This window comes from Hydra viridissima, unplaced genomic scaffold, assembly GCF_058129835.1.
Source record: "Hydra viridissima isolate aposymbiotic clone 2 unplaced genomic scaffold, HvirCarnegie_v1 scaffold_11, whole genome shotgun sequence".
Taxonomy (NCBI): domain Eukaryota; kingdom Metazoa; phylum Cnidaria; class Hydrozoa; order Anthoathecata; family Hydridae; genus Hydra; species Hydra viridissima.
The window spans coordinates 14,204,605-14,224,058 of record NW_028324310.1 but is presented as its reverse complement, the minus strand read 5'-3'; the positions used below and the strand labels follow the sequence as shown (position 1 = coordinate 14,224,058).

Below are 19,454 nucleotides of genomic sequence, written 5' to 3'. Positions count from 1 at the left end.
CTATACTTTTTTCAGTCATTTTAAAATTATCCTCACAGGTCTATTTTATCATTGAAGGGCTTTGTTTATACGAAAAAAGTTTAAAAAATTTACAAATGTTCGTCTTGAAAAAATGATCAAATCTGTTCGTGCCGAATTTCCTAAAAACTAATTTCCTTTACCTTAGTGTAATTTGTTTAGTAATTTGTCAACGCGTGAAGTAGTTACTTTACCTGAACAGTCTTATTAAACATGCTATAAAAGTTTAAACTAATACCACGTGATCAGAGTTTCTTTTTAAATCTCTGGCCAGCCATTTTAGTAGTTTTTTTTTGACTAGTGAAAATTTAGAGTTTGTCGGAAACTCGCTTGGCTCGCTGATTTCTGCGGCCTCTCTGATGTAAAACAATGAGTTGCATGTGCATCTCTTATACGTCCATGGTTATTTTAAGGGCAATATCTATTAAACGCAAAATTAAGATTTTAGCTGATTACCGTACATTTTCCCTAGCAACTAAAATATTGTTTCGTGATTAATCAACACCATTAAAAACTACCTTAGTTGCTTTCTACTTTTTCAATATAGCATGTTTATAGTCAGACTCATTGGTTTGATTTTGTAATAAATTTATTTTGCAAAAGTATCTTTCAAAAGTAATAATAATGCGTAATTACCTGATAACTATTAGTTTAATAATTCTTTTTGAGACCAACGGTTAGCTTACGTCCAAAACCTATCCGAATCTGTTTTTAGTATGTTGAGGTGATGTTATTTGTTTTTTCTTCTTTTAGAAGTTATGCCTATATGTATAACGTAGACGCGAATACTAAAAAAAGTAGTTTTTTGGAAGTAATCTTTAATGTACCAGCAGTGCAGAACAGAAAATAACAACAGCAGTACAGAGTATTAAAAACAAAAAACAAAAAAACATAAAACAAAAAAAAAAAAAACAAAAGCAAAAACAAATGGTCAGTATTACAATATTGCTGCAGAGCTATTCAATATTTATTTATTTAAGTTAATTTGTGACACTAGATCACTAAATCTTGTATATACATACATACATATATATATATATATATATATATATATATATATATATATATATATATATATATATATATATATACATATGTATATATATGTATACACATGTATATATATATATATATATATATATATATATATATATATATATATATATATATATATGTATATATACACACATGTATATATATATATCTTTTTTAACACGCACATTACACATGCACACACACACACACAAACACACACACACACAAACACACACACACAAACACATTTAAATATCAAAATAATTATTTCAATGATGTATATAACAATTCATTTGTGCATATAATATAGTACAGTATACTAACAGTACAAAATAAAGATATGGATTCACATGTATCTGTATCAGTTTATTTAACTTTTTCTTAAATTTTTTTTTAAAGTCTGGTACTGATGAGAGATATGCATTCATTGCAGAGTGGTATGATGCCAATGCAGCATTGATTAGAAATTATCATTTTCTCTACTATCAAAATGACAATACAATTGAAATGGTAAGGATTTTTTTATCTTACATTTATATCAATACAGAGTTTATAGAGTTTAAAAAGCCTAGAAAATTACTGATTAGTAGTAAATCTCAGAAAGACCGGAAAAGTTATGGGTTTCCATATACAATGTTTGGCACAAGTTCAGTTTCATTTTTTCATACCAAAATTTATATCTAAACAAAATGAAATGTTTTCCAGTAAGATTCTTACTAGTAATATAAAAGCTTACTTTAATTATTAGATATAAACTTATCTGATAAAGGAAAAATGTTTTTTTTTTAAGATAAATTTGAAAAATGGCTAAGGCAGGAAAATTTATGTAAACTATTCTGTACAAACCCTGCAATAAACCATGTATGTTTGAAATACAAAATTTTTTAACTCAAACTTTTATACTGTTTTGTAGCTTTAAATTCCATTTATATATACTTAATTAACACTTTAAAATCTGGATACAGATTTTTAAAAGTTGATGCGTATTGTTAAACTTAAGGTTTTCATATTAAGCAGTTGTTAGGAATATTTCAATGAACTTCAGGTAATTCAAATTGGTTTTTAAATACACGGTTATTTGTTTTGAGTAAATATTGTTAAAAAAAAAAAGTTCATATTTCTGTAGCAAACCAATACTACTCTCCCAGCCAAGGATATTGGAAAAAACTTTCAAAATGGCTTCTATAAAAAACAATTTGCATATAGAAATAATTTCCACATTATCTTTTGATAACTAATTTTTTAAGATAATTTTTATCATGTACTTGTGCAGCTTAGTGAGCTTTTAAAATGTCCAAATAAAATTAATTTTTTTCTTAAATCTTTTGATTGCTTTAAATTTTTCTTATGTTTATAAGTTTATTGACGATACAAGATTTTACTATAATATGTGCTAATTAAGTAAAAGGAAGTGTTTTTTGTTATAATTAGCAAGATTTCTGTATCATTTAAAGTTGAAATTATTTTTCATTTTACACAAATGAAAATCTGAGGAGTTAAAAACAATAGAAAGTAACACATTTAAAGTAATGCTTTAAGAAATAGATTTAAAAAATATATATATTTTTTATTTATATCTTTAGTTAAAAAATTTTCTTTTTTAGTTTGATATAAAAAATAAAAGAGTATTTTTAAAGCGTTCAAAATTTGAAAATTTGTCTGTCAAAGATCTTTACATTGGTTCAATTATTATAGTACATGCTAGACAGGTAATTTATATAATTTTATGTGGCTTTTACATTATCTTCCTGTTATATGTATGTTCTTTTTATATAATCTTTCAATTGTATGCTCTTATTCTTGAATTTTTAAAAATTAATTTAAATAGTGAATAAATTTTTATAAAATAATTAAAAAGTCCTAAGTACTAGTGACAACCAATTGATCCCCTTAAGGTTGCTTAAAAACTTTCATCGTATCCTACAACTTTTTTTTTTTTAACTTTGAATAAGCTACTTTTCAACTTTCAAAAATTTAATAATTTAAATTGTTAATTGGTTGCTTCTCAAAAAAACCTAGTTTGAGGGTTTATTAATTAGTTGCTATTCAATGGCTGTGAGATGCTTAGAAGTATGCAAAAAAACCATGCAAAAGTTATGATAAAGTATGCATTTATACAGTGGGTCAAGAAGAGGGCATTTTCTTGCTCAAAATGAAAGAGGTTTTCTTAACAAAAAACCTTTACTATGGATTTTACAGAATAAATGTTATTAAAATTCTTATTAGAATGAACATAAAAAAGTATAATATTTTCTTTGTGGTTGTTTTTGTTATGATTGTCTTGTGTACATAGACAGCTTCACATTAGACTTCATTGAAGTTGCTGTTTTGCCTTTCATGCTTACATACCTCCCAAAACTATTTGATGTCCTAGTAAAGTGATTCTAATGTCAACTCAGTCTAGTACCCCAAACTTTATATTTGTTAACAACATACTTGCAAAGTTATGATTATTTTTTTTAAATGTAAACACATCAAATTTTAAGATAATATTTAGACTATTATGTAACTTCTAGATTAATGTTTGATACAAGATCTTCGATGCTTTCTGAAAAGTTTTTAATATATTCAGTGTTGCCAGGGTTTAATTATTTGCAAAAAACATCCATGAATAATATTGGTTAAGTGTCTTAAAGACTTTATGCGTTTTTTGCCATTGGAGATAAAAATGACAACATTCAAATTTATTTAGAATCATGTTGGTTGATAAGATCCTTAAGTTAGAATATTGTATAAGATTTGCATAACTAGCTAAAATCAAAGTTTTATAAACACTAGTGAATTTGAAATTCTTATAGTGTATACTACACTAGGAATCTTTTTTTTTTCAACAAAGTAAACAACAATATTAAGTTCACGGCATTTAAAACAAGTTTATTACATTTCGTTACTAAACCAGTTTCTTGATGGAACTATAGCTGTATATATTAAATATCATTTTACAAATACCATGGTAATATAATTCAAATATAGTTCTCATGTAGTTCAGTAAATAAAATCAGTAAAGCAAAGCTATACATCTTACTTCCCATCACCTGACTCTCTTAGATTGAATCATAAGAATTCCAGACTTTGGTAAAGAATGTTTGTTTTCTCCTCTTAACCTTTCTTACTCCTATTCAGCCTCAGAAATCAGGCAAACCCTACTATCATATAGTCACTAAAAAATAAAGTTTTAAAAGTAGAATACTAAAATTTCATATAAATAAAACAAGACAGTTTGTTAATAAGGAGTATCTTAAGTTATTTTAAGCTAATTTATGGGAAATATAATGCAGAAAAATTAAGTTCACAAAATAGAAATATATTAAAAGTTAGTTTTTCTCTTATTTGAAGTTTAATTTGGAGTTTAGAATGAAAAAAGAAAGGTATTTTTGCTTCAATTTCTCCAAATCTCAAAAGTATTCAGTTCTTACAACTAAAATTAATAAATTTTATTTTCTTGTCAATGTTTACTAAATCAATAAGCATGTTCAACAACACTCTTCTCTTTAAAGTGCTACACTTTTCTTAGATGTCTTAGGTTTTTATATACCTTGCATAAGATTTATAGCTATACTAGTTATAAATGACACCATTAGTGGAAGATAAGCCTAAGAAGAACCATTTTTACGCAAAGAAAAGAATCCCTTTTTTTTTTCAAAGAATAACTCAGTAAATCAGATGTAAATGTTGTTGAAAACTTAATGCATTAATGCTTATTTGTATTGAGGAGATGAATTAATTACTTTAAGTACTTAGTTAAAAATCTGAACTACTTATCTTCATGCTTAGGTCAATCTGTGAACATGAAACTTTTTGAATCTGCTTTCTCTGAATCCAGCATATTTTTTCTACACTTTGATCATATCATTTTTAGATCAGAATTTTCTGTAGAGCAGTTTTTCTCAAAAAATCTCTTTAATTTTTTAATTTTTATAATTTTTAAACCAAACTTACAATATCAGTGTGAAGGTATTTGTTCCCTTTATTTAAAATTCTCATATAGTAATGTTTTATTATAATGTTTGCTAAAATAGTAGTTTAGTGTCAAAGTCTATTAACATCTTAGAAACTAATTGATAATACAATAGCCAAGCATATTACGATTATCACTGCTTTAAAATCAAAAATAAGCAACAATCATACTAAAATTATACTAAAACTTGATAATTTAAAAAGCTACTAAAAATAATTACAATTTTTTAAAATGAACATCTTTGAAAATCAAAGGGAGGTGGGGGGGAGGCTTGTGAACTTATTGATGTAAAACTAAGTTTAAAGCAATTCCCATGGATATTTATGCAGCACTTTTAGAATTAACAGATATCTTTTTGAATGAAAAAACTAACTTAATTCACACATAAAAACCAATTATATTTAAACTTTTTGTTTCTTTGATTAGCTTAAATTGACAGATTATGCAGACCAACTAACCAAAAATAAGTTAGAAAAAAGCAGATCAAGGTAAGTTTAAAATGTGCAAATTGTTTTTCATATATCTATAAGATCTTTTTTAAGATGTGATTTTATTATTTGTTCTCTGTAAATGATTTCAGGTAAGCATCAGCATTTCATTTTTCCATTAATAAAAAGTAGTAATGAATAGTAACAAATGATAATAAATAGTAATGAATAATAACAAATAATAATAAATAGTAATGAATAATAACAAATAAACTTTTATATCAGTCATTTGAAAAAAAACTGAATTTAAGATTTATTTTTCAAAAATAGCAAATAATAGAATATAAATCTGTGAAGACAAAAGCTATGCTGTTTTAAATGCATAAAATTTTCTATTTTAAACTTCATAAAGTTTCATTTATCTTAAAAGAAATGATATAGAAGTTTGTATTTTATTTCTTATTAACAAAAAAACCAAATGTTGTTGCTTAGTTTTAAACATTATTTGACCACATCTTTAATCAAACATTCTAAGCAGATAATTTTGTGAAAATTTGCTCACTAGTGCAATTAACAAAATATATGCATGAATGTTACTTTGCAAATATGTCAGCTTTTTTTGCATTGCAATGAATTCTTTTAAGGACATTTGCAATGATAAAGCCTGAAGCTGGCATACATACTGGGGAAATCATCAGCAGAATATACCAAGAAAATTTTGTTATTTGTCAAGCAAAGAAAGTTCAATTGACGAGGTGAAAATTAAATTGAATATTTTAAAACTTTTTTTTTCTGTTCTTGTATTTTATCAAGTTTTAAATATTTAAAGCTTCATTAGATGGTGTTAGAAGATTAACACATTTGTTATGAACTTTTGTCTCTAATTCTTTTCATAATGACTTTGCAAAAAAATTAATGCAAAAAATCTCAATTTTTGAGATGATTTACATATTTTTGCTTGTTCAAAACATTTTAGCATTTTGCACTTGGCCTTTATGTAATCTCTACAATATGCATGAGACAAAAACTGTAAAAAAAGATCCTTGGCACAAATACATTTGAATTCAGGGAAGGCCTCCTAAATAAAGATGCACCAAACCTTGGTTTAATTGGAAAATTGAAGTTTTAAAATCATTATCTTTTTGCTTAAAAAATTTAAACAGCTTTATTACAAAGTCCTAAGAAGGTAAGAGTGAGTGTCTCCATTGTACATAGTACAATGTAGGATTAAATTAGTAAATACGCTGCGCTCATGTAAAAAATTTTATCTCTGCAGCAATTGAGTTGGTTTTGTTAAAAGTACATTTTAATTTAGCAGTGTTTTGGTATTAATGCATAATTTAGTATTACAGCAAAACTATAGTAAAAACTCCATAATATTTTTACTTTTTTACACCACAAACAGCCATCCAATAATAAATTTATATTCTCTAGTCTTTAAACTTTTTATTTTTCCAAACAAAATTTTAATACTCATGTTTTAAAAAAACCTTTTTCAACAAAAAATCTGTAAATTAGCACAGCATCAAAATCATTAAACTTGCCTCACTTATATAAGTGTGCTAATCAAACTTTAACTTTATTGTTTAAAATATGCCTCACTTATTACATTAACATAGAAACCATAAACATTAACAAAGAAGCCATAGACATTAACATAGAAACCATATTAAATTAAAAAAACATTTTTAAAATAGAAGCATACCCAAACTTGTTTCTTATAACAAAAAAAAAAAAAAAAAAATCAGAAAAAGCATTTTAGACCTGCAGTGAAATACAAAACAAAACTATTTTTCAGTTTTTAATCCCTGTTTATAATATCTGGGAAGATAGAAATAAATTTCTTACATTAAATTAAAATTAAAAAGATAGACACAAAATATTGGTTAAAATTTCACTTTTGACCCAATAAAAAAACATTTTAACAATATTAAATTATATATATAATCTGAAATAAAAATTTATTTTTAATACAAATTTATATTTTCAATGCAGTTCCTAATATTTACCATATTTGTTAAATGGAGTTCTTTAATTGAACAAATGCTGATCTTCTTCTCTTTCTTCTCTGTGCTTTGTCATTTTTTTTCGTTTGGAGTAAAGTTTAAAATTGCCCAATGTTTTTTTAACAATAAGTTCTAAATTTTAATGCTAAGCATCTGTAAAAACAATGCCTGTGTCTTCCTGTAGATTTAAAAAACTGTTTCCAGGAGTTTTACATTTGCCATGAGCACACTGGACATTTCTGTTTATACATACTCATAGCGTTTAACTTCATGATTTGTTCCTTAATTATTGATATATCTTTGTCGATGTCATTTTTATCAACGTATTTCCTTTCACTAACTGAATGGCCATTAGACATGACAGTCAAGGAAATATCTGTGTTATTATTGTCGTTCTTACTGTTTTTTTCTCCTTTACATGTTTTATAGATAAATTGAATGAGATCTTTCATCAAAAGCACAAATATTAAGGATAAAATGGCTATTCCTGGGTATTGTATGAAATCATTTTCCATAATAAAATCCTTTAAATCTTGGGGATACTCATTGTCAATCTAAAGAAAAATATATATATCAGCATTAAATTTAAACAACCTAGTAATATTGTGATTGTGATTAAAGATAATGATTTCTTACTGAAATCAGACTTCAGAAAGATTCTTCTAACTAAATAAAGTTTTCAAATACTTACAACTGAAACTTTATTGTATTTTTGGATGGCATCGCTCAGTAATTTTTCTTTTGATTTTTCTATACATTGTGAGACATTATCACCTCCTGACGTCATGAAGTTGGTACCATCCCCATATAACATTAAGACTGGTGATTTCAATGGTAACAACTGTACAGTAACAATATATGGATATTTTTTTTTGTAATCCATGTATACCAAAGCATCAACATTAAGAACTCCATAATCAGTTTTCTTTGACTCCACAGCGCTCAATATATCGTCATAGGAGTTGAAGTCTATATATTTAAAATAGAATTTCTAATCATAAAAATTCCTTTTCTGTTTAGTTTTTTTTAGCATTTTTAGTACAACATTATAACTATTTTATTATTTTTATTATTATCTTTTTTTTTTTAGTATTATTTGGTTCTATTGTGCACACTCGTTTAAATAAAAGTGCATTAGTTTGTATTTATTTTTTTCACTCACTCTTTTCTAAAAATGCAATCATGAAAAGATATTTCATTATATTTCTGGAAAAACTTAAGAGAATATCTTTTAAACGTCAATAGCTTGTACCTTTTAATGGAATTGATCCATAGTTGTTTTTAACAATATCTAATTCCATAGACTTTTCCAAAACAGCAATCTATAAGATTTTTAAATGTTGTGAGAAGTTTGTAAATTTTTAACTGTGACTTTTTTTATGCAAATTACTTTTTCATTGACCCTAATCCATATGCCAGTCCAAGTTTTAAAACTCCTCCCCTAAAGGAGGGAATTTAACTGCCAGAAATATACACTAGTCATTATACTTAACATATATATATATTTTTTACATAATAGTATTATGTGCTTGTTTTGTATAACATTTATTGTATGTGTTTTTCTGTATATATATATTTTTTTTTTCATAAAAATGCTACTAATATATATCTTCAGCAGTAACTTTTAAAAAAAACGTATTTAAAAAAGATGTTTTAAAATCCCTCCGAAAACTGTATACCTAGGACAAAAAGTTCTATGTTTCTAACTTGTATTCGAGTCTTAAAGAAGTTTCATAAGTTTCCTGTAGAACTTCAAAAGTCTATGGTGGTTCTATTGGATTTCTAAACAATTTTTTGTCCTGTGCAAAGAAATGAAGGTTTGGGAAAAAACAAGTTATATTTTAAATATTTTTAGTTATCAACGTTGTCTAATTGATTATCAAACAAAGTTAGTTTTGAATCAAGTTTTGTATGAAAAAAATGACCCAAAATAAATTTTTAAAATCTGAAAATCACAAAAATTGTGATCGCCGTTTTTTTGTCATTTAATTTTCTTTAAAATTTATTAAAATAATTTTTCCCAAATGTAAAAATCTTAAGTAATTTTATTAAAAGTCTAAAGATATAAAAAAAAAACAAGCAACATCTAACTGTTTTTTTGTATAGTTAATGTTAACTAACTCAACATGCTTTCTGAACTTTCTGAAGGAGAAGAGTAAATATAGAAAGATTTATGAACCTTTTCGTCTTGTATATTCAAATAAGAATTAGTTGTAATTGTTGAGCTGAATGCTCCAGTTAATGCAGAAATAATTAAGAGTCCTATTATCATCCATAATATCGAAAAAATTCGACCAATCACTGATTTCGGGGCTATGTCGCCATACCTAAAGAAAATTATATTTTTCGATCACAGATTGGTGTTGCTAAAAGTTTATAAAATTAGCTGCCAAATAACGTAGGTGTTCCCATAGAATTACCATTATAAATACATGTGTTATCAGAAATGTTTGTGTGTGTATGTTAAAAATATCAGTCAGATTGTTTATGTTAAATGTTAATGGCTTTAATGTGTTAAAACGTCTCTTACCCAACAGTCGCTAATGTAACAATGGTCCACCAAAAGCTTGTTCCGAATCCTAAAAGAAACCACTTGCTGAAGTCGCTGTTTCTTATGCATTCCTACGAAAGAAAAAAATCTCTTTGGGTTTATCAGTAGAAGTAAAATAGATGAAAGTTACATAATAAAGTTTACTATCAAAGATTGAAAATAAGCCTCTTACAAATATCCACACCAACGCTGAGAAGATTAAAATAAATCCAAAAGCAAGCGACCCAATTTGATAGTTTCTTTTAATAGCTTGGAATGCTTTATTGACAATTGTTATCTTACTTCGGTGGGCTATTACCGCGATATTTTGTGAATTCATGAACAAGGTTGATTTTAACTTTTTTGGAGACAAAATGTTTTCCTCTACATCTCTGAAAACAGGAAACCATATTGCTCTGTTTCCGGAGATATCCTTCAGTTCTGCGGTATTATAGCTTGTGTTTTTCAAAACTTTGTAAAACTCTTCTTGGGTAAGGTTGTTATTCATAAGGGTAAAGCTAGCAAGTTTCATTTGTGGGCTGCACAACCTCTCTAATCGTTCATAAAACAAGGGCAAGATACCGGTGACATTGTCATTTTCATCAAAGTATATAAAAGGTTTGATGGGCCAAAACACGATTTCATCTGGTATTGTCGCTTGTGCTTGGCGAAGAAAGAGGAACGTTATAAAAATAGTTAGCATCTTTAAATGCTCTAAGCGTATTGATTATGAGTTCTGAGTGCAATTAGATTGCAATTAAATTTTTCCTAATTCTTTAAAACAAGAAAGGCAAATAAAGAAACGCTTTAATTCTCCAACACTCCTGTTGTTAAGGTAAACAAACTGAACGATCTTTTTCTACTCGTAAAAGTGAGAATGTTTTTTCCTTCAATATTTCTTAATCGTGTCTGCTTCAAAGTTTATTTTCTTGCAAACTTTATGTATCGTTCTTTTGTTGATTTGCTTAGGTTTTCAAAGGTTTTCAGTTTTTAAAAAAGGATCTAAAAAATATATGTATATCAAATTCATTTTTGACTATTTCAATACAATCCATTGATGATTACTCGACTTACATTGAATTATGAGATTAAATTATTTATGAGTTCTATTATCTCGAAATACTTATTTATACACAAATAGATAAAAATAACCATTTTATGTTTGATCGACCAAAAAAAAAGGATGTTTTTAACGGTAGATTTGTCTTTAAATGTTTGTACAAAATTTTTGTTTTGTTTTGTAAGTGGAAACAGTATTTTAGCAGCCAAATGTAACGAAAAACACCGCGCCAAAATAAATGCTCATTTTCGGAGTTTAATCAAAAGCAATAAACAAAATTTTAAAGTTTAAGCATACCAAGAAATTCACTTTACCTCAAAAAATCTTTAATCTCCTAAGAGACCGTCTTCACATTAATTTCAAGTTTAACAGCGTGGTATCTCATGGTTATGAAATAATTAGCCGTAACTTGAGGTTGTAATGCGCAGTCTAAAAATACCCTATGCCCTTAATTTTCTACTTTTGTTTTAAATGCGTATGTTCTGATCACTTTTAAAAAAATGTATGACACTTGTTTTGAACTGTGCTGAAACATGAAAAAAGCCCAATATACTTATGACCAGTTTAATCAGTTTGATCAAGAAAAATTATAATTTTCAGTTTTGTATTGTTTAGACTGGATGCTTCCATTTTTTATGAGGAGCACAAAGGAAAGCCTTTCTTTGAGTAGGTATTTTTTGAATACTTTCTTTCAATGTTTCTAATATTAAATTTTGAGATGTAAGTTCTACTTTAGAGATTTATTGGAGTATTTAACAAGTGGCCCTGTGATAGCTTTAGAATTGATGGGTGTCGATGTTGTCAAAGGATGGAGAAGTTGTTTAGGTAAACCCCTGAAAATACTCAAATTTACAATATGCACACATACATACATACATACATACATACATACATACATACATACATACATACATACATACATACATACGTACGTACGTACGTACGTACGTACGTACGTACATAAATCAAAATTAAATTTTCATCTTTCTTTAAATCTGGTATTTTATGGCTGATGATTGCCGCAAGGCATGAAGTTTTAAGCACCATACAGTTGAATATTCTTCATTTTATACTGTGATTAAGTTTTAGCCCACCATAATTTTATAATTATTTTTGATTTTATCGTAAAAATAAGAAAGACTTATAAAGTAAAAAAAAAATCAGGTTTATAGACACATATATTACAAACAAAAATACCTAGAAATAACTTAATAAATCAGGATACAAAAAGAAAAATACAACTAATATTGCAATGAAGTTTTGCGGAATATTGGCCCAGTCTCTTTTTAACATTCGGAAACATTCGGAAACGACTTTTTTGGGGTCATGTTCAGCCCATTTTTATCCAAATAATCCCCAACATGTTCAATAATGTTCAAATCTGGACTTTGAGGAGGCCAGTTCGTTACTTCGAGAACTCCCTCCTCACACATGTCCTGTAAATATTTTTCGGCCACTCGGGAACAATGTTTGGGATCATTGTCTTGCTGTAGAACGAACTTATTAGCAAATAGTCTCATTCCAGATGGTATTGCATGATGTCTTAAAATTTTTATATATTGTTCTCCTGTCAGTTTGCTATTAATTCTGATTAAATTACCTACTCCAGATGATGAAACACAACCCCAAATTAAAACATAACCTCCCCCATGCTTAGTTGTTGGATGTAGACAATCAGGGCGATAAGCTTTTCCAATCCTTCTTCTTACATACTATCGTCTTCTGCTACCGAACAGTTCAAATTTTGATTCATCTGTGTATGGTACACGGTTAAACATTTCTTGCGTCCAACTATTATGCTGTTTTGCATATTTAAATCTTTTTTTCTTCATTTCCACGACGTAATAAAGGCTTACGAACTGCAACACACACTCTTAACCCAGCTTTTACCAAATTTCGAATGCAAGATGACTAAATTTTGGTCCCAGTCGCAGCTTGAATGTCTTGGGCCAGTTCACTAGAGGTTTTTTTCCGATTTCGCAGAGACACATTCTTAAAATACTTTATGTCATGTTTTGTAAGCTTTGGAGGTCTTCCACTTCGATTTTTATCCGCAAGAGATTCTGTGCTTTTAAATTTTTTTATAATTTCTCTAATGGGTGTCCTTGATTATTTTGTTATTTGGACAATTCATGAAGGACGATATTTTTTTACGTTCCAGTAGTTGAATTTTACGCATTTTAGCACTTTAATAACAATAAACATAGTAATACAACTTTAACTAGAATATGTTTTGCTCTTAGAAAAACAAAAAATAATATTAAACACACAATATCTATGAAATATCTTTGTAACTGTACTATCATCTAATATGAAGCCTTCACAGCAATTAATAAACAAAAGTGCAAGAGCAAACTAAAACAAACGAGCTGATACGAATTGGGTTCAGATCAGCATATAATAAAAATAAACACGTTAGATATCAAAATACGACAAAGTGTTTAAAATTTTGATGAAAATTGCTTTTGTTTGTTAAAATAGTGTTTAGTATTGTTTGAAATAAGACGTTGTTTCATATAAAAAAATATATGTCAAAAATTCATAAGTTTTAATAAGTGAGCTAAAACTATATATATATATATATATATATATATATATATATATATATATATATATATATATATATATATATATATATATATATATATATATATATATATATATATAATTTTTTTATTTATTTGTATAAAATGAATAAAGACACCTTTTTATGGAACTCTGAGTTTCATGCCTTTCGGCAATCATCAGCCATAGTGTATATCGTTACTTAAAAACCGTTAAAAAATCACGGTAGAACGTTTTTATATTTAAGTGCGTTGAAAGATTTAAGACGGTTGGCATATCTAAGTTTAAATGTAGTTTCACTTATACCGAAATAAACTTAAATATAAAAATGACACCGAACTTTCCAAAGAAATATGGATGCTAAAATCTAAAAATCTGAAACCGGTGATTACATGGAGAATTGTAGCACAATGTAAGCCCTACAATCAAGCAGCAAAAGTTTGTAATCTTTGTCTCCGCGAAAAATTTCATATGTTATCATACAAAGGAGAAAACTTACTTAACAAAAGATATGAAATAATATCAAAGTGCCGACATGCAAAGAAATTTTTGCTATCATTATTCGACACCAGGGACTAAAACCTTTGACGTCTTTTTGTTTTGTTTCGGTTTAGTAACGTCTGAACTTGTTCTACCGTGATTTTAATTTGTAATTTTTAAACGGTTTTTAAGTAACGATATACACTATGGCTGATGATTGCCGAAAGGCATGAAACTCAGAGTTCTATAAAAAGGTGTCTTTATTCATTTTATACAAATAAATATTGCTCTATTATTCAATAGTATTGAGCACTCTCAAACGCACAAGAGTATTTGTATTATTATACTATATCAATACATTATATATTTTTTGTGTTTATATATATATATATATATATATATATATATATATATATATATATATATATATATATATATATATATATATATATATATAATTAGAGAAAATTTTCGAAATGAGCTTTTTCTGTCGTTACGCAGAGTTTCAATCGATCAGGTACAGTTCTGCATACTTTCTCGCATATCGATAGCTGTAACTCCGCACAGGCTTGGTCGATTCGGCTGCGTAGCTCAACAATTGTAGAGGATTTGTCCCTGTATACTATATCCTTTAAGTAGCCCCAGAGGAAAAAGTCTAGTTGAGTTAGGTCAGGAGAACGCGCAGGCCACTCAATAGGGCCTCGTCTGCCGATCCAATGACCAGGGAACTTTGATCGAGCCACTCTCTCACTACAAGTGAATAGTGGGAAAGCGCTCGATCCTGTTGAAAGTAGAGACGACGCTGTCTTACTTTAGGCCATACATTTGTCTTAAGCATTTCCAGATAGGACTCGTCAGTGACAGAACCATCGAAGAAGTATGGTCCAATAAGTCCACCTAAAGTCATTCCATACCACATCATAAGTTCTTCTTTAGATGTGATGACCTGGAATATTTCATGCGGGTTAGAGTAGGCTCAGTAGCAGCTATTGTGACGATTTATAACTCCATTCAAAGTAAACTGACTCTTATCCAACCACAAAATCTTTTCAATCATAGGTTTTCAAACCTGGGTTTTTGGAAAAATTGTCAAATAGTGTCTCACAAAACTGCACTCGTCTATCAAAGTCGTCTTCACTAAGCTCTTGGACTTTCCTTGGTCTAAGGGTCGAAGGCCTGACTCTTTAACGGCATTGTAATAGCTGGTATTTCTCTCGATCATGAACACTGCCTTTCTCCTTGAACTTGTCAACCAACTTTAGAATCGCCGGCTTGGAGAGTGGCTGCGTGCCGAGCTATATACATACATACACACAGGAGTCGGACAAAAAAATGGAAACACTTTTAAAAACAAACAAGTTTTTTTCTAATAAGGGGTAGGACTCCTTTGGCGGTAATTATAGATTGAATCTAGCGAGGTATTGACTCGTACAAATTTTGAATGTATCCTCTAGTTCTAAGATTAATGGATGGGTTTGATCCGATAATATAGTCAAATAATCAAGACTATTAATTCTGCCATGAAGGGAAACTGTTAGGCCAGCTGATTTCCACGATATTTCTCCCAAGATCATCACAGATCCTCCTCCATGTTTCACTGTAAGAAGAAGGCAGTTGGGTTCATATGCTTCTTTAGGCTGCCCCCAGACGTAAACTTGACCAGCGGTTGGAAATAATGTAAATGACGATTCATCCGAGAATATTACATTCTTCCACTGCTCCATAGACCAGTTCTGGTAATTTTTACACTATTCTGAAAGTTTTCTAATGTTGTTGAGAGAAAAGGTTTCCGGATAGCAGCATTATGGAGCTCCCGACGGACAGTTTTTGTGGAAACTGAATTTTTAAGATGCTCGTTAAGTTTAGCAGCAACTTTAACGGCTGTTATTCGGTGGTTCTTGGTGACGATTCTTGTTAGAGTACAATGGTCCTTATCAAAAAGCTTTTTTCTCCTTCCGGAAAGGCGCTTTAATGCCGATGTCTTGCTATGCTTTTCAAATGCTATCATTATTTTTGAGACTGTACCTCTTGGAATATTTAGCATCTGGGCTATTTTGGTCACGCTTGCTTCTGACACACGCACTCACACACACACACACACACACACACACACACACACACTCACACACACACACAAATTTGCCTGGATTCTGGTTAATCTGTGTCAAAAGTTTCATTTCTTTTTATGTCGCAGCGACGGGTATGTTTTTTTATTTGGACTGAATATCTCCTGAGTCTCTGCAGCATCATAAAACAGATGCTGCAGAGACTCAGCAGAAGTTCAGCCCAAAAGTTATTGAGCGAGTTAGTAAGACAAGAGAATCTTCGACATGTCAGTGGACAATCATTACTCCCAATTGCCATATCTTTAAAATATGTCTTCACATCATCATTAAGCGAACTCGTACCTGAAACATCAGCATAAGCAATATTATCGTTGGTTGTAGTTGCTATCATGTTATTGAGGGATTCCTCAAGTGCTGAGACTGGATTTGTTTTGGCTCTGGAGCTGGTATTGTTAGAAGTTCATTGAGGCTTTGATAAGCAGGCCGCCAGCTTTTCAGGTTGTTAGAAGTAAAGTGACTTGTACCTGAGATCTACAAGTGTGCAAACTATCAGGCTGAACCTTAAAAATAGTACAAAAGCATATATTAATATATTAGACAAGACCATGGTCTTGTCTAATATATTAATATCTAATTATCTATATTGCTAGAGCTATCTGACAGTTAAAAAAGTTTTACATGGAAACAGATAATTTAATAGTTAATGCCTGATTAATAATGACAGTGAAAGTCAAAAAAAGATTGATAAAAGACTGAAATAAACATTTTTGAGTTTCAGTATATAGATAATTGTTATTGCCACCTCGTCAAAAGAAGAAAATCTTTGTCTTAAAGATGTCACAAGCTTTCGCGCAAGTGAAATTCCACAGCCTCTATTTGCGATATCAATGATAAAACCTTGCAATTTCTTGTGTAATCCATGCAGAACTGGCAGTTTCATAGATAACGTTGGATGACTTTCACCACACAGCTCTCTGTTATCCTTTCAAAAAAAGCTAAAATTATAACATGAACCTCGGCCAGTTTCCGCTCATTCATTGGAATTCATTGGAATTTTAGAATAAGCATTTTATTATTTCCGTTCATTCAACGCGTTGGAATTCCGACTATTACATTCATCATGTAATAGTTTGAATTCCGATGCGTTGCTACACTCATTATGAAACCCCGTTCATCTCTATTTAATTGCTTTTGTTGTGCATACAACAATTTAAATGATTGAATGATGGTAGTGCGAGATAATTTTTTTACATTTCATTTTCATACTATGCCTTCAATTTCGGGTATCATTAATTGATAGTTAAAGCGTATGAGCAAAGCCAGGTAAGTCTATAACGTTTTGGCACATGTTTATGGCTGTTCCCATATTACTACGATTGTCTCGAAGAATGTATGTTAATACTGCTCTTAGTAACAACCAGTCTTCAATTGATTTCTTAAGTGATCTAAAATTGCTTCGCCTGTATGTGACAGCCACAAACGATTTATTCTCCAGTGTACATAATTGCATTTGAAAATCAGTAGTTAAATATATCAAAAAAGTCATATATATATATATATATATATATATATATATATATATATATATATATATATATATATATATATATATATATATATATATATATATATATATATATATATATATATTGTTTTCTAGGTCCAACCAATACTGAGAAAGCAAAGCAAGATGCTCCTGGGAGTATTAGAGCTATCTACGGCACAGGTTCTTGTTTTTCTCTCTATTTCTATTTCTTAGTTTGTTTTATGTTAAGTTTATATCAACTTTTATTTTAACTAAGTTTTCCTTTAAAGCATTTAATTTAACCTTTTTGAAATTAACAAACGATTCTCTGTTTAGATGGAACAAGGAACGCATGCCATGGTTCTGATTCGGCTGCATCCGCGGAACGCGTAAGTCCTTTCGAAATGTCAGTACGCGATTTACCCAGACTCCAATTAGTTTAAGATGATAATATTTGTTTAGGAGCTAGATTTTTTTTTCGGCCAAAAGTCTCCAAAATCAAAAGCTATTTTTCAAAACTGCACTCTCTGCATTATTAAACCCCACGCTGTCGCCGGTGGGCTGCTAGGAAACATTATAAGCGCTATTCAACGAGAAGGCTTTGAAATATCAACATTACAAATGTTCCGATTGGAAAAAAATGACGCAGAAGAGTTTTACGAAATTTATAAAGGAGTTGTAACCGAATACTGTGTAAGTTGCAAAATTGGTGTTTTTCGTTATTTTTTTATTTATTTATTTTTTTGCGTTTTCTTATTTTGCACTTCAACCCACAAAATGTTTTCTTATTAGGAAATGGTTGACGAACTTTGCAGCGGCAACTGTGTAGCCATGGAGATAACGAAGGGCGAAGATATCCCTACTAAATTTAGAGAATTCGTTGGACCATCTGACCCCGTAAGAAATTCAATTACAAATAATTTTATAAATAATTTAGCAGCTGTATAAACTAGATTTTGTTGAGTTAAATCCATTAAAATCTAAGCCTTTTTTTTTGATAACTTGATAACTCAGGTTATATGTTATTAGATTTTTCCAGAACAGAGTCAAACGTTTTTCGTAATTTCTATAATTAGGAAATTGCTCGTCATATACGTGGTCACACTTTACGTGCACAATACGGGGTCGATAAAGTTAAAAATGCTGTACATTGCACCGATCTTCCAGATGATGCTATTTTGGAAGTAAGTGTTCATCGATGTTTCATCAATACCAGTAAACAGCTGTTTTTTTTTATTAATATTCTTACTTTTATTATTTTGTTTAGGTGGAGTATTTCTTTCGCATTTTGAATTCATAACAAGTACATGGTTATTTACTTGATTCAATCATAATGATGTCGTCGCTGGCGGCCTGATAAAGTTTTCTGTCTATAAATCATTTTTAACATTTATCTCATCGTCGTATTGTTAATTGGTTTTTCTTTGATTTGTTAAGCTAGTGGTTTCACTTCAGCTATTAAGGCCTTTTATGGAGTACGTTATGTGTGCTTAGAGTAATTGCTCTGTAGAATAAGGAGCTGTCATTTTTTTCAATTGTTCAGAGTCAGACGGATGGGACAGTTTCTTTTTTTGTTATTTATAATTTTATGGATGTGAAAAATATGTAAAGCAAAGATATGTAATTCTTCAGCTCAAAAAAGCTTCAAGTATATTGCGCTTTATGCTTTTATCTCCGAATAGCAATATACATGATCTACGAATAGTAATATACATGAGGCAAAAACTGTAAAAAAAAAAGATCCTCAAGAACAAAAACATTTGAATTCAGGTCTTCCTAAAGT

The 19,454-nt window shown here is 29.2% G+C and overlaps 2 protein-coding genes across 4 annotated transcripts; one reads left to right on the top strand and one right to left on the bottom strand.

Moving 5' to 3' along the window:
• Positions 1–506: 506 nt before the first annotated feature.
• Positions 507–19,322, top strand: LOC145191324 (nucleoside diphosphate kinase 7-like). 3 transcript variants are annotated; one of them, XM_090066804.1, is made up of 14 exons: positions 507–598; positions 772–948; positions 1,453–1,563; positions 2,658–2,762; positions 5,438–5,499; positions 6,084–6,194; positions 11,651–11,701; positions 11,772–11,860; positions 17,807–17,872; positions 18,008–18,060; positions 18,134–18,364; positions 18,464–18,568; positions 18,748–18,855; positions 18,939–19,322. In XM_090066804.1, exons 2-14 carry the CDS (start codon positions 946–948, stop codon positions 18,969–18,971), a joined length of 1,128 nt encoding a protein of 375 aa, XP_089922930.1. In that variant the 5' UTR covers positions 507–598; positions 772–945; the 3' UTR covers positions 18,972–19,322. The 3 variants fall into 3 exon arrangements, with proteins under 3 accessions (XP_089922930.1, XP_089922929.1, XP_089922931.1); XM_090066803.1 differs by having other exon boundaries at positions 509–633; XM_090066805.1 differs by lacking the exons at positions 507–598; positions 772–948; positions 1,453–1,563; ... (1 more) ...; positions 5,438–5,499; positions 6,084–6,194 and adding an exon at positions 11,147–11,170.
• Positions 7,512–10,941, bottom strand: LOC149882340 (uncharacterized). Its single transcript, XM_090066802.1, has 6 exons — positions 10,169–10,941; positions 9,976–10,067; positions 9,625–9,772; positions 8,698–8,767; positions 8,137–8,414; positions 7,512–7,999 (listed from the first exon to the last, which is right to left on the bottom strand). The coding sequence occupies exons 1-6, from the start codon at positions 10,676–10,678 to the stop codon at positions 7,655–7,657; spliced, it is 1,443 nt and encodes a 480-aa protein (XP_089922928.1). The 5' UTR covers positions 10,679–10,941; the 3' UTR covers positions 7,512–7,654.
• Positions 19,323–19,454: the final 132 nt, after the last annotated feature.

Coding starts and splice junctions, on each gene's coding strand:
- LOC145191324 (XM_090066804.1), top strand. Junction 5,500..6,083: donor TTAGAAAAAAGCAGATCAAG/GTAAGTTTAAAA, acceptor AATTCTTTTAAG/GACATTTGCAATGATAAAGC. Junction 18,061..18,133: donor CGGCTGCATCCGCGGAACGC/GTAAGTCCTTTC, acceptor ATATTTGTTTAG/GAGCTAGATTTTTTTTTCGG.
- LOC149882340 (XM_090066802.1), bottom strand. CDS start 10,678: ATGCTAACTATTTTTATAACGTTCCTCTTTCTTCGCCAAGCACAAGCG. Junction 10,068..10,168: donor CAGCGTTGGTGTGGATATTT/GTAAGAGGCTTA, acceptor TTTCTTTCGTAG/GAATGCATAAGAAACAGCGA. Junction 8,415..8,697: donor TGGATCAATTCCATTAAAAG/GTACAAGCTATT, acceptor TTAAATATATAG/ACTTCAACTCCTATGACGAT.